The 14131-nt window shown below is 37.3% G+C and overlaps 3 protein-coding genes across 7 annotated transcripts in view; 1 reads left to right on the forward strand and 2 right to left on the reverse strand.

Annotated features, from left to right (window-relative positions):
• The window catches only part of LOC106646386 (uncharacterized), a 39972-nt gene extending 33792 nt beyond the window's left edge, over positions 1-6180 (reverse strand). For both annotated transcript variants that reach the window (XM_089596588.1, XM_089596587.1), the window contains exon 1: positions 6011-6180. In XM_089596588.1, the coding sequence (XP_089452714.1) occupies positions 6011-6040 (30 nt within the window). In that variant the 5' untranslated portion in view covers positions 6041-6180. The remainder of the gene's footprint in view (positions 1-6010) is intronic.
• Positions 6181-9883: 3703 nt separating this feature from the next.
• Las (lipoyl synthase, mitochondrial) lies at positions 9884-11933 on the forward strand. Of its 4 annotated transcripts, none has more exons than XM_014358308.2 (7): positions 9884-9935; positions 10331-10409; positions 10479-10790; positions 10877-11033; positions 11108-11165; positions 11231-11386; positions 11467-11933. In XM_014358308.2, the coding sequence occupies exons 2-7, from the start codon at positions 10347-10349 to the stop codon at positions 11831-11833; spliced, it is 1113 nt and encodes a 370-aa protein (XP_014213794.2). In that variant the 5' UTR covers positions 9884-9935; positions 10331-10346; the 3' UTR covers positions 11834-11933. The 4 variants fall into 4 exon arrangements, with proteins under 4 accessions (XP_014213794.2, XP_089452883.1, XP_014213802.2 ...); XM_089596757.1 differs by having other exon boundaries at positions 9912-9935; positions 10316-10409; XM_014358316.2 differs by lacking the exon at positions 9884-9935 and adding an exon at positions 10110-10259.
• A 64-nt stretch (positions 11934-11997) lies between these two features.
• Positions 11998-13920, reverse strand: Prosalpha6 (Proteasome alpha6 subunit). Its single transcript, XM_014358338.2, has 5 exons — positions 13718-13920; positions 13096-13346; positions 12870-13029; positions 12584-12793; positions 11998-12507 (listed from the first exon to the last, which is right to left on the reverse strand). Exons 1-5 carry the CDS (start codon positions 13718-13720, stop codon positions 12268-12270), a joined length of 864 nt encoding a protein of 287 aa, XP_014213824.1. The 5' UTR covers positions 13721-13920; the 3' UTR covers positions 11998-12267.
• Between the last annotated feature and the right edge of the window lie 211 nt (positions 13921-14131).

The raw sequence follows: 14131 nt of genomic DNA on the forward strand, positions 1-14131 counted from the left end.
TTCCCGACTCTTGGACTCCCTAGTAATGAGATCCATTGACTGGCATGAACGAAATTAAGTATTCCCATCAAATCTCGAGACTCGACACATTATCTGAAATAGCATAATTCCTCATTTCATCGCCCACCCAATAAAATACCTCCTCCGCTCATTGTTCTCATAGTAGGTATTAGGTACCATTATTTTGTAGATGCTCAAATACTTTAAATTACAATTTACTTGTGGAAAATTTTTTTAATATAATATTAAGTATAAAAAAAAGTTCCCAACAAAAAGTGTACCAATTTATTTTTCTGAAATAAAATTTATATATCTCTCAAAATACGGATGTATTTTATGTTGTGGAAATAAATTGTTCTATGTACTGTAAAAATAATTTGCAGAACAAATAGTAATGCATCATGTTTTTAGACACAATAATTGTAACGCAAGAGATTTGAGTAAATATATCCTTTCAAAGTCAAAAACGAGATCCAATCACGAAAATTTGCCTCAAGTGTGTTTTACAACTTCCCGTGAGAGAGTCCGTCCCGACAATTAAACACGACGACAAGGACTATGTATATGAAGAAACTCTCGCCCGTCGTTAAAAACTTCCCATAGAGACTCGTAATACCATAGACATGTTTCAGTACCATCTAATGCGTATACACAACTATCTCGCGAAGACTTGTGAATCCCCCCGCGCTTGTCTCGAGTCTCCGAAAACTCCTCCAAGACATCGCGGTTAACCAAAACTCCTTGAAGGACCTCCCTCGACGTTAAGAGCAAATTCGGGAGTACCTGAAAACCCTTCCAACGCACGCATAAGTATTGTCTCTCTCTCTCTCGTTTAGCATTTATATCTAGATCTTAAATTTCGTTCTGGCATAGGTAGCTGCTGATGAAACCGAAAGTAAAAGCCACATGCGTCGTCGAGTTATTACAGTAATTGCACAAGAGAGGCGCTAAAAGTCTGTGCGGAACAAATTGTCCCAGCCACTCTTTTTTGTTCCGTTGTCATGAACACAGCGACGATGGGGGCTATGGGTGTAGGCTGCGGATTCGTTATCTCTTCATCAGCGGCTGCGTGAGCGAGTCCTCTTTTTTTTTACATTTATTTTTCGTTGTGCAAATCGGATGCGTGGGCGATTTTTTTTTTACTTTGACGATCTTGCTCATCTTTTCGTTGCGATAGGAGTTATTGTGGTCATACTTTAAAACTTGAGATTTTTGTTTGGAGTGATAAATTTTGTGCGTGTGCTATCACGTTTACTTGAAGGGATAATTCATTACGTAAAACTGTTTTAACGCTAGAAGAGGTCTACTTTTACTTTTTAATGTGGAATAATTCACTTCCCTCAAGTAAATTAGTTACCACATAGAATAGAGATAAGGATAATTGCTCAACTTTTCCTTGTCTTGTTTAAGCATATTTTTTATTTTTACGGTGCGAAAATTTACAGTAGGAGATGTCGTTTGTAGTAAATAAACAGCACAACGTTTTTTTATTTAAAATATAAAATTCTAATACTCTTTGTATTTATTGAATCTATCAAAAAAAAATTTTTTTTAACTATTTGGTTATCTAAACAATAAAAACTTACAAATTAAAAGATTTTGAATAAAATCATCACGAGTCTTGAGTTTCACTTATCACCAAATTAAAATGTTTACAAACATGATAAGCTCGTAATGAAATCGAGAACATTCGTAGAGGTATGTTCTTAATACCATGCGCTTGAGAAAGTCGAGTGAAATGTGCAAGAATCATACAGGAAACAGAGTTTCCGTATCCATTAAAAATAAATGCGACTGCTTTTCACTATTTCATTAAAAGACGATGTAATTTTTTAATTAGTTAAACAATTATTTTTCAACAATTTTAGTACCTAAAGAAAGCGAATTTTACATCTCTTTAACGAGAATTTGAAATGACTTTAATAATTTTGAAAACAAGAAAACATTAACAAATAAAACTACTAAATAAATACAAAAAATTATTTAACGAATAAACTTTTAACAAAACAAAAATTATTCGTAAAAAAAAAGGTTGTTACTTCACCAGCAGAACGAATTATTGATCTTGCTATTATGGTAACACTAACAAGACGCTTACACATATATGTATATACACGTATTATCTGCTCAGAAAGCATAACAACAAGAGAATATAATACGCATGTAGTGGTAACACTCGTTTTATTAACAGGAAGTAAAACTCTGTTTACGTATTCTTCCGTTTCCCAGATCATTCAAACAAATCAACGAAACCCACGACGCGTTAAATCACTTTGTGCAACAAGTGGCATACATACACACTATGTAAACATGATTCCTTACACCCTTACTCAACAGTTGTAGGCATCAATGATTCTCTTTCTTTGGAGAAACGATTCGTGATTACGAAAACTATTACTTTATGATACAATTTTTTTCTAAAAACATAATGTATAGATTTTATCTGTGATATTTTTTTAAGATTAAATTTTTTCTTACAAAAATGTAGTTTATTATATCATTCAAAAAAATTAAAAATAATAAATAAACAAAATATTTTCAAAAAATTTTAATAATTGGTTAGATTCTGTTTTTTTTTTTTTTATATTTGTCGAGTATTGTAGTATATTAAGTTATTAACATATTTTTTTTTCAATGATGGTAAATTAAATTTTTGGAAAAAAATGTTATTTTCATACGTTTCAAAATCTATAAAACGATTGTACTCAATTCTGCAATTGGCAATGCACTCTAAAAAAATAAGTAAATCAAAACAACGAACCGAGACAACCTTAGCAACTTAGGGGGACGTAAAACGCAAGAGAGCGAATGCGCGCATGTCGAAACCTCCACTAATAGAGCGCCGATTTACAGAAAATAACAAAAAGCGTACGCACGCGAGGCGTGACGATCTGCACATTACATGTGCACATGTATATACATGTAGACACGTTAATGAGCGAGCCACGGATCGTCCCCGCGTCTCACGCACGGTGTAATAAAATATAAAAAGCCCAGGCCAGCCCCGACCGCGACATTCACTGCCTGACCATCGTCCAATCGGCTCAGATGGCTCGCTCGCAGGACAGAGCCCGCTGAGAGCTCCAAAACCATGATGTCGCGTGCGCGAGTTTCGCGATCGTTATTGCTGCTGGTGCTCGTTGCATTGGCGACGAGCTGCAGAGGAACCAGCGTCACGGAGGAGACGACGATAACCTCGACTACGACGACGGGCAGTACGACGACGAACTCGAGCTTGGAGGAGACGGCACAAGTTGCGAAGCCGGGCTGGAAAATCGCTCGGAGGATCATTGACGATAGGCTGAGTCCACCTGCGCGGACCACGGAGTTCGCGGCGTGGAATAAGAGATTACCGCCTCTGGGGGAGATTCACCATCGTCTGAGTGGTATTACCCCGCCTAGGGTCACAGAGGAGCTTTTTGACGATAATGGCACCGAGGTGGCCAAACCCAAGAAGACGAGGACCGTAGGGCCAACTGCAGGCGCAATAGGTGGGAGCAATTTTTTTTTTCTCTTCATACACTCAATTGCGACAATTGTTTAAGAATAGACATTTTCTAACTGCATTTCATGCTTTCAGGTGACTTTCTACCTTGATTTTATCTTTCGAGGCTGGATCAGATCTTCTCTTAATCAGTTTGAAATGCAGCTGTTGATTATTATCGGTTTACATGTACTTTCAATTTAAAAAGAGAAAGTTGGTACCAAATTAACTTGGGTGTAATTATTTTACGGATTTTTCAACACTTTCAATATTTTTTTTTTTTTTTTAATTTCAATTTCCCTTAAATTATGATACACTGCAGCTGCTGAAAAAATTTTTGTATTGCATTTAATTTGAAAAAACTATGGGAAAAAAATTTCTTTTTTCAAAGCCATCTGCACGATTTTTTTTAATTTTTGAAATAAGATTAAAATAATAATAATACATCAAAATAAAATAATGATACATTAAAATACCATTTTTAATATTTTACTATTTTTTAACATCTAAATTTTATTTTGTTTGGAAATGTGATGCATTTTTTACGTACGATAGCTACGATAATTATAGATTGTTAATTATGAAAATATGTTTGCTACGCATTAAATCAGGAGAAATTATGAAAAAAAAAACTTTTTTCATAATAAAAAAAGCGTACTAAACATTTTCTTTTATTTATCAAATGAGATAATAATATATTACGTTAAAACGAAAAAAAAGACTGTAATACCTCTCCAATTATTTAACTATTTTCCACTTTTCAATTTTATTCTCTTTAAATATATAATACATTTCAACTACAAAAAAAAAGTTTTTTACGTATTAAATCAGAAAAAAATATGGAAAAAAAGTACTTTTTATTTCAGAGCCCAATGCATGATTTTTTATTTATTAAATGAGGTTTAAATAAAAATAAGTCGTTCCAATAAAAAATAAATAAATAAATTCTAAAATAAATTTTTTTAAATCTTACTATTTTGTTTTTCTCAATTTTTAATTAGAAACAATTATTGAAAAAAATACTTTTTATTACTCAGTATATTGTACAACTACGCTCATCATTACACCAACTAAAAAACAATAAAAAATAGGGGAGAGAAAAAAGGGAATTTCAACTCGTTCGTGGAAATTTAAATCCGTAAAATCATTACCACCACGCTCATCCTTTCTATATAGCGTTGCAAATGAAGTTTCAAATGCAAAAAGGAAGTGCGAAGGAAACAAGAGAGCGATACCTATACATATGCAAGTTTGGATCTCCCTTTGGGGGACATCGGTGTCAATTCACCATAATTGCCAATAAGCGCCGTAAAAACCGTAGGTAGCTAATGCTTCTATTACTCAACAGAAGGAGAATCCGACAAGCCGGCTGGCTCTGACGACAAAATTAAGTCCAGCCAGCAGCTGCAGGAGTCCGATGACGAGCTGGACGTCGAGCGAGGGAATAGCATCGGTGGACCCGCACCCCGTTACCACGGAAACAGACCCTACGAAGACAGGTGCTGTGCCTATACTTATGTCACTTGCTTTTACTCGAGGGATACGTTGGCGATACAGTGTGATATATGTATATATCAGTTACATGTAGATGGGAAAAGTGTATACAAGACCGCGGGCATTTGCTTTACAGATACGGTGGCAGTGGGTGGAAGAGCTCGAGTTACCTTGGCTACGGCAAGGATAGAACCTACTATGATCAGAGGAACCATTACGCATACGACAGGTGATTTATTGTGTTTTAATGTTTGTTTTTACAAACCCACCTATGTATACTCTTTTTTTCTTGCTTTTTTTTTTACTATTTTACGCTTTTGTGCGTTATTTGGATGTTTGACGAGTCATTTTTATTTCTCCTATCATGATAAGGACTCTTAGGAGTGGTGTTGCTCTTTCAAATTTTTTGCGTTACAATTTTTTACTGACAATTCGAGATATAAAAATTTTTTTAAGAAACATTAAAAGTTTAATATATTTAAGGCAGATCAAATATCTGTAAAACGTACTTTACGGGGAATTATTTCTTATCGTCCAAAAAAATTCATCGTGCCATTGTTGCTGAAAAACACTTTTTGTTTGGTATCGTATAGCAAGTGTATAGTTGTAAAATCAAAAATTTCACACATTTAAAAAAAATCCAGAAGTACAAATATTCGTGCCCACTACCGAGAGTAATTTATTAGAATTTTGATGATTTATGCACAAAACAAAACTCTCCACACACTTTGTCATTATTTACATTCGATAGTCACGGAAGCTTCTTAAATCGTATATACATATATATTATATCAAAACTTAAGATGATTTGACGGTCAGTCTTACAAAAGCCGTGACGTGACGGTAACAGTCGTCGTCTATTAACTTTTACCGCCGATTAAAACTCTATTATCTACATTCTACAACCTTTTGTTCTTTTTCTACCTATGCACATCTAATTTATACGCTACTCTTCATAATTAGAAAGACACATTATAATGGAGCAAAGAAAATTATTAATAAATCGTAAAAACAAATGATTTTCTTACTCACGCAGATACGGCTACGCCCAACGGCCGTCATCAAACTACGCAGCTGTAGACGGCGACAGGCAAGTTACATTTACTCTTCAATCTTCCTTCCTTCTGTACATGTTTATACACTGTACCGTTGCTAGTGTTAAGAGTTAAAAAATGGTATTTAGGTGCACCAATAAAATCTCATTCACAGATTCACTAGTCCAGCTCAGCAGCAGCAGCAGCAACAACAACGTCCCGGCAGTAGTAGTAGTAGTAGTAGTACAGGTCAAAACGGGGATCGGTATGGTACAGCTTCGGGTGACCGGTTCGGCGTGGGCAGTCGGCCGAGCAACTATCAAGCTGTAGGCGGTGGCTATGGCGCGTACATCGGTGGCAACAGAAGGCCGGGTTACGGGGGAGTCAGCAGTAGCCTCGACGAGCCGGAAGCCGAGTATCCCTTCGAGGGCGAACCGACTGGACCACCTGGGCACAACATCGCCAATCTGCAGACTCAGAAGGTCGAGAGCCCCCTTTTTTTCTTTTTTTTTTCTTCCCCCTCTCAGAGATTTATGGGAGGGAGGAGGCTCTTTCCCTCTTGTTTTACTTATTTAATTTGGCTCCCGAAGTAGTGCTTATAATGTGTGGGAGGTGTGCGTGCTGATTGAATTTATCGCCGGGCGGTGGTTTATGGGGTCTGTACAGCCGGATACGGGAGAATTATGGGGCTCGCGCAGAAGAAACTCCCTCCGAGGGTTTTTCTCGATCGAAGCGTCTTTTGTTCTCGGGAGCCTCCAATCAAGCCCGCAAGTATTGATCTCGACGTTGCTGGAAATTACTTTTTGTTTATTGATTATTGACGATTTGACAGGTTTTAAGGCGTTAAATTGACGAGAGATCGATTGAGACACGATAATCGGTTGTTTCGTAAACTGTAGAAACATCGCCTCAGTTAAAACTTATTTGGGATGTTAAAAAAAGTCACGAAACATTTTCATTCAAATTCAATTCCTGGTCATCTTAAACATTTTTATGGGACAACGAGGTTTCTCGACAAGAATTTCTAGACAAAAGTCCCCCAAAGGAGCTTAAAAATCCTCAAAAAACCTTTTGATAAAATCAGCAAAAATCGCATGAAAAAAAAAAAGCGACGAGGGGCCCAAGTACAAGTCACAGTACACCAATCACCCGTTAAAGATGCAAGCTCATATCGTCACCCCACATCGATACAAGTACTCGTATGGATTAATGCAATTAATTATGAAAAACAGGCAGTGGCGCTGAAGGCGCTGGCCGGAGTCGCCCTGATCGGCGCCGCCGCGGCTCTCGCCACCAACCCCGTCCTATTGCCGATCAGCGTCATATCCGGCCGTCGCCGCAGAAGAAAGCGCTCATCGTCCGGCCCCGAAATCGAATCCGACAACTTTGCCCTCACCGCCCTGCTACAGGGCTACATCAAGCCGAAGGAGCCTAACGAGGTTTGTCTCTACTTTTTTTCGGTCCCTCATCCCTTTGTTCTTTCCCGAGGCTTTCCAATTACCCTCTGCACGCGCACACATACAATATGCATGAGATGAGAACACGCTACGCTCCCATCGTACCTACACACCACACAGTGCTTGATGCTTAATGACTCCTTGGGCAAAACGAGCACGTTCTCGCACTGCGCGTTTGTATATACATATACATATACGTGTATCTCAGCAATTACTCGGCAATACACCTAACAAGCACATGCTCGACTGTGCACCCTTTTGTTTTTTTCCAAACGCCCCTAAAACCAAGCCCTCCCCATCGACGCTCTCGACCCCTGACCGCAAAAGCCCACCCGGTGCACGTCGTCATCTCCATCAGCCGCGCTAAACCATCAGATCGATACCTCGTCAAGTGTACCGTATACATGCTACATATAAAATCTGCCTCCCTTCTGAGCAGCAGGTGGTCCAGGACCAACAGGACAGGAACGTCAGCGGTGCACCACCAGTGGCCGGCCATCATCGCCAGGAATTGGTGATAAGTCCCCAGTGCGTGGCGAGGCTCGCCTGTCACGTGCACCGCGACTACCTCGACGAGCTGGACAAGAGCCGCGCCGAGCTCATCAAGGGTAGTACAAACAACGGCACCAATGGCACGGCCGTCGAGGGCAATGCCACCTACGACGCAGCCTCGGACCTCGCCGGACTCGAGCACTGGTTCGACAGTCTGTATGTACATTATGTACACAGCGGGTAATGATGATGATGATGGAGGCTCGTAATTGAACGTGTGACGGGAAGTTCGGGCATTATCGAGGGGAGGGGGGGGGAGGGTTTTTATGTTGTGTTGTACCGATCCGATGGTCGTTAGGTGAGGGATGATGTGAATATTATTTGGTACTCGTGAGATTTGTCGGAGGCACTTTGATGGTACGGGGAAACGAGGGGCAGGCGGACGATGAGGGGTTTATTGGTTATATATAGGGGGGGTGATTTCGGGTGCTCGCTTGGGGTGGGTGGAGTCGTTGAGCGCCTCTCTGTTATTACGGTGAGGGTGGTGTACGAAAACAGGGTTTTTTCCTTTGTTAAATCTTTGAGAGATGTTTGGTTTTTTTGTTTTGTTTTGTTTTTTTTTTTTTTTTCGTGTGGTGCCGTTACCAAAAGCGCTTCGAGTGATTTATAGTTTTAAGTGGTGCCGAAAAATTTTTGGGGGGATTACACGACTTTGAATTAAATACTTAGGTACGAAATGTATCGACCTTACAACGAATACGTTATTTATCTTGGCACGCGTGTTCCTTTCCAACGACAATCTTACGAAAACCGTTTATCGGTACTTGGCTTTTTTTTTTAATTTAACATTTATAGACGAATTGTTAACTGCGAAAGTTGTGGATGTCGGAAGTTTGTAAATATATTTTTACGTCAAGTCATAATGGAACTTTTTACTCTCATGATACATTTTTATTATCTTTCACAAAAAAAAAAGCGTTTGAAGCGTTTGAACCAATTTTACCAAAAATATGTTCCTTCGTTTTTAGGATCCACAGTAACATTCTAGTCGCCGATTATCTATCCGACGAGCTAAAATCTCTCATCCAATCGGCCGTCATTGTTGGATCGAACCGGAACGAGACTTGCGATCAATTTTCCTGTCTCAGTAGCACCGGACACGACTTCCCGGACAAAAAGGACAAATAACACTTTTTTTTTCTCTCCCTCTTTAAAGTAGATACCCAAAACTTGGGCACAGATACTCTGTCGATTTTTTAAAAATACAATTTTTTGCTAAATGCATAGTGCATTATTTATGCCAATATAATTTTTTTATTAAATAACTACTTACAACACAGTGTTGAACGCAATTTTTTACAGCAAAACCAGTGTATTATATCATTTAACAGAAAAACCAATTTATAATGTTAGAAAAAATATTTTAATCAAAATGTTTGACAATAATTAATGTCTAAGTCGTATTGTACTTAGAGCTGCTGTAAAAAAAAGAATGCACTTTATTTAGAAAAAAAAAAAAAAAAAAAAAAACTCACATCTAAAAAATCCATGAAATAATTGTGTCCAAGTCTGTAGATACTCAAGTTTAAAAAGAGCTTAGAGAATAAGGATTTGTAGGATTTTTTATTACCCTTTTTTCAATGTGGAGTACTGCTGTGTAAGTTTATGAATTTGTTGTTAAATAATTTTGGGCTAATACATTAAAAAAAAATTTTGTAACACTTTGGAGCTGTATATATGACGTACTTTGTATACAAAATGTATTTGAATAAAGGCATTTCGAGTTTGTTGAAATTTGTGTTTTGAATTTTGTCGCCAAGCGTCGTGACTGTCACTTGCGATCAACTGATGCGTCAAGTTGACTGTCAAATTTTTTTACTATTTTTTTAAGGTTAAATTTATGTACACACACACACATACACATTATACACAGTGTGCGATTGACAGACTGAAAATAGTGTAACGGAATAAAATGTACGTAAATATTCACCTTACTCGAACAAATTTTTTCTTTCCTGTTCTTTTAGTAGAATAGCATTAAAACAAAATTATTATTAAAACTTTGTCGACTATCAATGACTTTGTCAAATTGTGTGTTCAGTGGAAAATATTTATGAGTATATAAATGAGTCGACAATTTCTGATTAGATTACGAAATACATGATTTTTTAAATTTCACAAATCAATTGATTCATAACAAAGTACGTGTGTTACTGATTTCATACTGATAAATCATACTTCAACTTGATGTTAGTTTTGCAATATTACTCAATATTTGAAGATGCCCTTGAAAATTGTGTACATATACTCCTTATGTAGAGACTAATTTGTTGTAGTTTTTTTTTAACTTTTAGTTTCTTTGCCTATAGTTGACTATCTGGCAAAATGTTACGCATGACAAGAAACACTGGAGCAAAATGTACCCCAGCATTGAAGTTTCACACAGCAGTACGTAATAACGAGTTGTACAACAGTAAGTTTTGAGTAGTCATTGATCATTACATATTTTTATTCTAGAACACATGCTGTTCCAAAACATCCAAACAAGAGTTTTCTGACAAATTGGCTGATGGTCCCCAGTTGGAAAACTTTTTATCTGGCACTGCAAGTGAGTACGATGGAGTTCTCAAATTGGAAAAGGGAGATGAGTCGAGGTTGCGATTGCCTCCGTGGTTGAAAACTGAAATTCCTATGGGCAAAAACTTTACCAAAATCAAATCTCAACTCCGAGATTTAAAACTGAGTACAGTGTGTGAGGAAGCTAGATGCCCCAACATTGGTGAATGTTGGGGTGGTGGGACACACGGAACTGCTACTGCTACTATAATGGTACTTGCACTATAATGACTGATTTCTGATTTGTGAAGAAATTTTATAACGTTTGCAATTAAATATTTTCTTTCCATTTTTGGCAGCTCATGGGTGATACATGTACAAGAGGGTGTAGATTTTGTTCTGTTAAAACAGCTAGAGCTCCACCACCACTGGATCCTGATGAGCCAAGTAATACAGCAACAGCAGTTACAGACTGGGGACTAGATTACGTTGTGTTGACATCTGTAGATCGCGATGGTGAGATTGTGATTTACAAAGATTTTACTTGCACCTTATCCTAGAAAATAATCGACTTGTTTTCTTGTGAAAAGATATACCTGATGGAGGTGCATGCCACATAGCTGCTACAGTTCAGGAACTTAAGAAAAGGTAAATCAATCAGTGGTACTTATTTACTAAGTAAAATTTAACCAAATCATTTATTTCATTTACAGAAGCAATATTCTAGTCGAATGTTTAGTACCAGACTTCCAAGGAAATTTTGACTGTGTAAAAACCATTGTTAACTCAGGCCTAGATGTCTATGCACACAACATAGAAACTGTAGAAAGATTGACACCTTTTGTTCGCGATAGACGCGCAAGATATAAGTAAGTAAACTTTTTTTATGACCAAAAAGCAGTAACCATTCAACAAATTTCGTAATTAGCTATTTCTTTCTTCCTCTCAGGCAGTCACTATCAGTGTTAGAAGAGGCCAAAAAGGTCAACCCAGATTTGATAACAAAATCATCAATCATGTTAGGTCTTGGAGAGACAGACGAAGAAGTGATGCAAACTATGAAAGATCTCAGATCAGTTGGTGTTGAAGCTGTTACTCTTGGCCAGTATATGCAGCCCACAAAAAGACATTTAAAAGTAATCGAATACGTTACACCGGAAAAATTCAAAGTTTGGGAAAAGGTCGGACAGGAGCTGGGCTTTCTTTACACAGCAAGTGGACCTCTCGTGCGATCATCATACAAAGCTGGTGAATACTTCTTAACGAACGTTTTAAAAGAAAAACAGAGTAAAAAAGATGCACGAGAATACACATAAGTAAAGAAAAAATCCTAAATCCCATGAATTATGTTAGTTATTGTAAAATTAGGCATGCAATTTATTTAAATTACGCCGTTGTTATGTTTGATTTAAAATAAGGGAAACATTTTCTTTATTTTTGCTGTAAAATAATTGTTAATAAATAAAAATATTTTTCTGTATTTGTGTGTAAATGTTTTTATATCGTATGTAACACAGCACCATTGAAAGGTGAAGTACAAATTTTATAAAAAGTACCTATTTACCTCAGAAATACATGTGCGCTAATGATCATTGATTAATTTATTACTTTAGCTGTATAAATATGATTTATTCAAAGAAAATTTAAAAAATCAGGAAATAATGACAGAATATTTATTTTTATTTTTATTTTAATCGTAGTTGAAAAATCTTAGTTCATAGTTGCGAAATAGAGGGAGATTTACTTTGATTTACTCCGTGTCCATGGCTGATGGCCTCTCTTCCGTATCAACGGCAACTGAGGGATCTCTTGGACCTGGATCAGAGGGTGGATCCTGTGGAGGTCTATCATCAGACTGTATTACAGGCTGTACTTCGCCCTCAGTAGGTCTAATCCGTTCACCTTCGATTCCTGACAAGTAGGTTTGAGTCACAGTCTCATTCAAAATTGAGAACTCAGTACCTTTACCAACCACTCCAATTGACACATTCTGTAACGAAGTTCAGAATTGTTGTATGAGCACTCGAGTTAGCTGTGTAAAAATTTTATTTAATAGTCAAACAAACCTTTGGAGACAAATCTGTTTCATTGGGAAGTGTATCACGCAAAGCTCTCAAACCATGCTTGACGAGCTCATCCAATTCGCATTCAGGAAAATCATTGAGATGCTTCTCCAAGTACGTTCTCGCACTTTGCGACCTGGCACCAATAGCCATGGCCTTACAATCAAAATAATTTGCTGATGGACAAGTTTGATAGATGTGCGGCCCTTGATCCTGAAAAAAGACATTTTTGTTTATGAGTCTTTCGCAAATCGGTGAATAAGGTAAAATAACGGGCTCAACGTCTTACATCGTATCCACCAACCAAAAGTCCAACACCATAAGGTCTTCTATCGTAACGTTGCGTGCAGGTTTGCATCTTGTTCCCAATTTGCGTAATAAGCCTGCTTATTGGCAGATGATCATCATGAGCATATTTATAGTTCAAACATTCAGTTCTCATGTATCGGCTGTAAATAAATCACATGTTACAAATAATTAACAATTCCATCACGTAATTTCAATCAACAACAAACCTCAACATTCTGGCATCAGCTGTGAGGCCAGCCATGGCCATGCCAATGTGCTTGTCAATGACAAACATTTTTTTCTGATGAGAAGATAGTTCTGATGTTGCTCTCTTCAGGGCCACAATCACCGCGTGTGTTTTGTTTTTAAGACCAACTGTAGCTGATCCCAATTTAACGGCTTCCATGGCATATTCAACCTGGTGCAAACGACCTTGGGGACTCCAAACAGTGACATCACTGTCATACTGATTCCGGAACTACTCGAAGACAAAAAAAACAACTTTGACAAGCTACTCATGGTTTTGCGATAACTGATAAGTAATTATTCATTATTGACGACAAAATTCATCATTTTCATTGTTCTAAAAAAGCTTCAAATAGCAATATTGGCACAGACAACCGGTGTTTTCGTGTACGATGACGCGACAATAATAAGCTGCACAACCATACGATGACCGCAAATACAAAACACTTTATCCCAAAAGTAACTGAACAGATGATTAAGTAAACATTATAAATGATTAAAATTCTATCTCAAGATAAAATACCAAGAAATTGCCATGAAAATTAAATCAACACACAGAGGAAGCGCCTTTGAGGTTAACTTTGCCGATCTTTTCGAACTTACCATGATTCACAAGTAAGTCTGCTTTAAACAGTCTCTTCTTTTTATCAAGCTTTTTGGCGACAAAGGTCCGATTAAAGGCACTTTTTTTTTTAATTGTCACTTTCTCAGTTTATCAATAACACAAACGTGATGTATCAAAAATGAAGCTCTCTTCTATGCTATACGATTATACCTATATGTAACTATATGAAGTCCCTATAAGTCCTATCACCTGAAAAGTCACTACTATGGTTGAAACGCGAGTTGTGTTGTGTGAATCAGCGAATCAGTACAGCCTCTGATTTTATCATTCTGGTAAAGAGAGCACGAATATCTATATTTTTGGAGGTAGACTTTTGGGTAAAAAATGGATTGTAAACTTGCCGCAAACAGCACAGACCACGTCAACTTTTTATTACCTATTCATAAGATGAG

The sequence above is a fragment of the Copidosoma floridanum genome, unplaced genomic scaffold (genome assembly GCF_036245765.1).
Source record: "Copidosoma floridanum isolate Cflo_tuat_1 unplaced genomic scaffold, Cflo_Japanese_pri ptg000030l, whole genome shotgun sequence".
NCBI lineage: Eukaryota > Metazoa > Arthropoda > Insecta > Hymenoptera > Encyrtidae > Copidosoma > Copidosoma floridanum.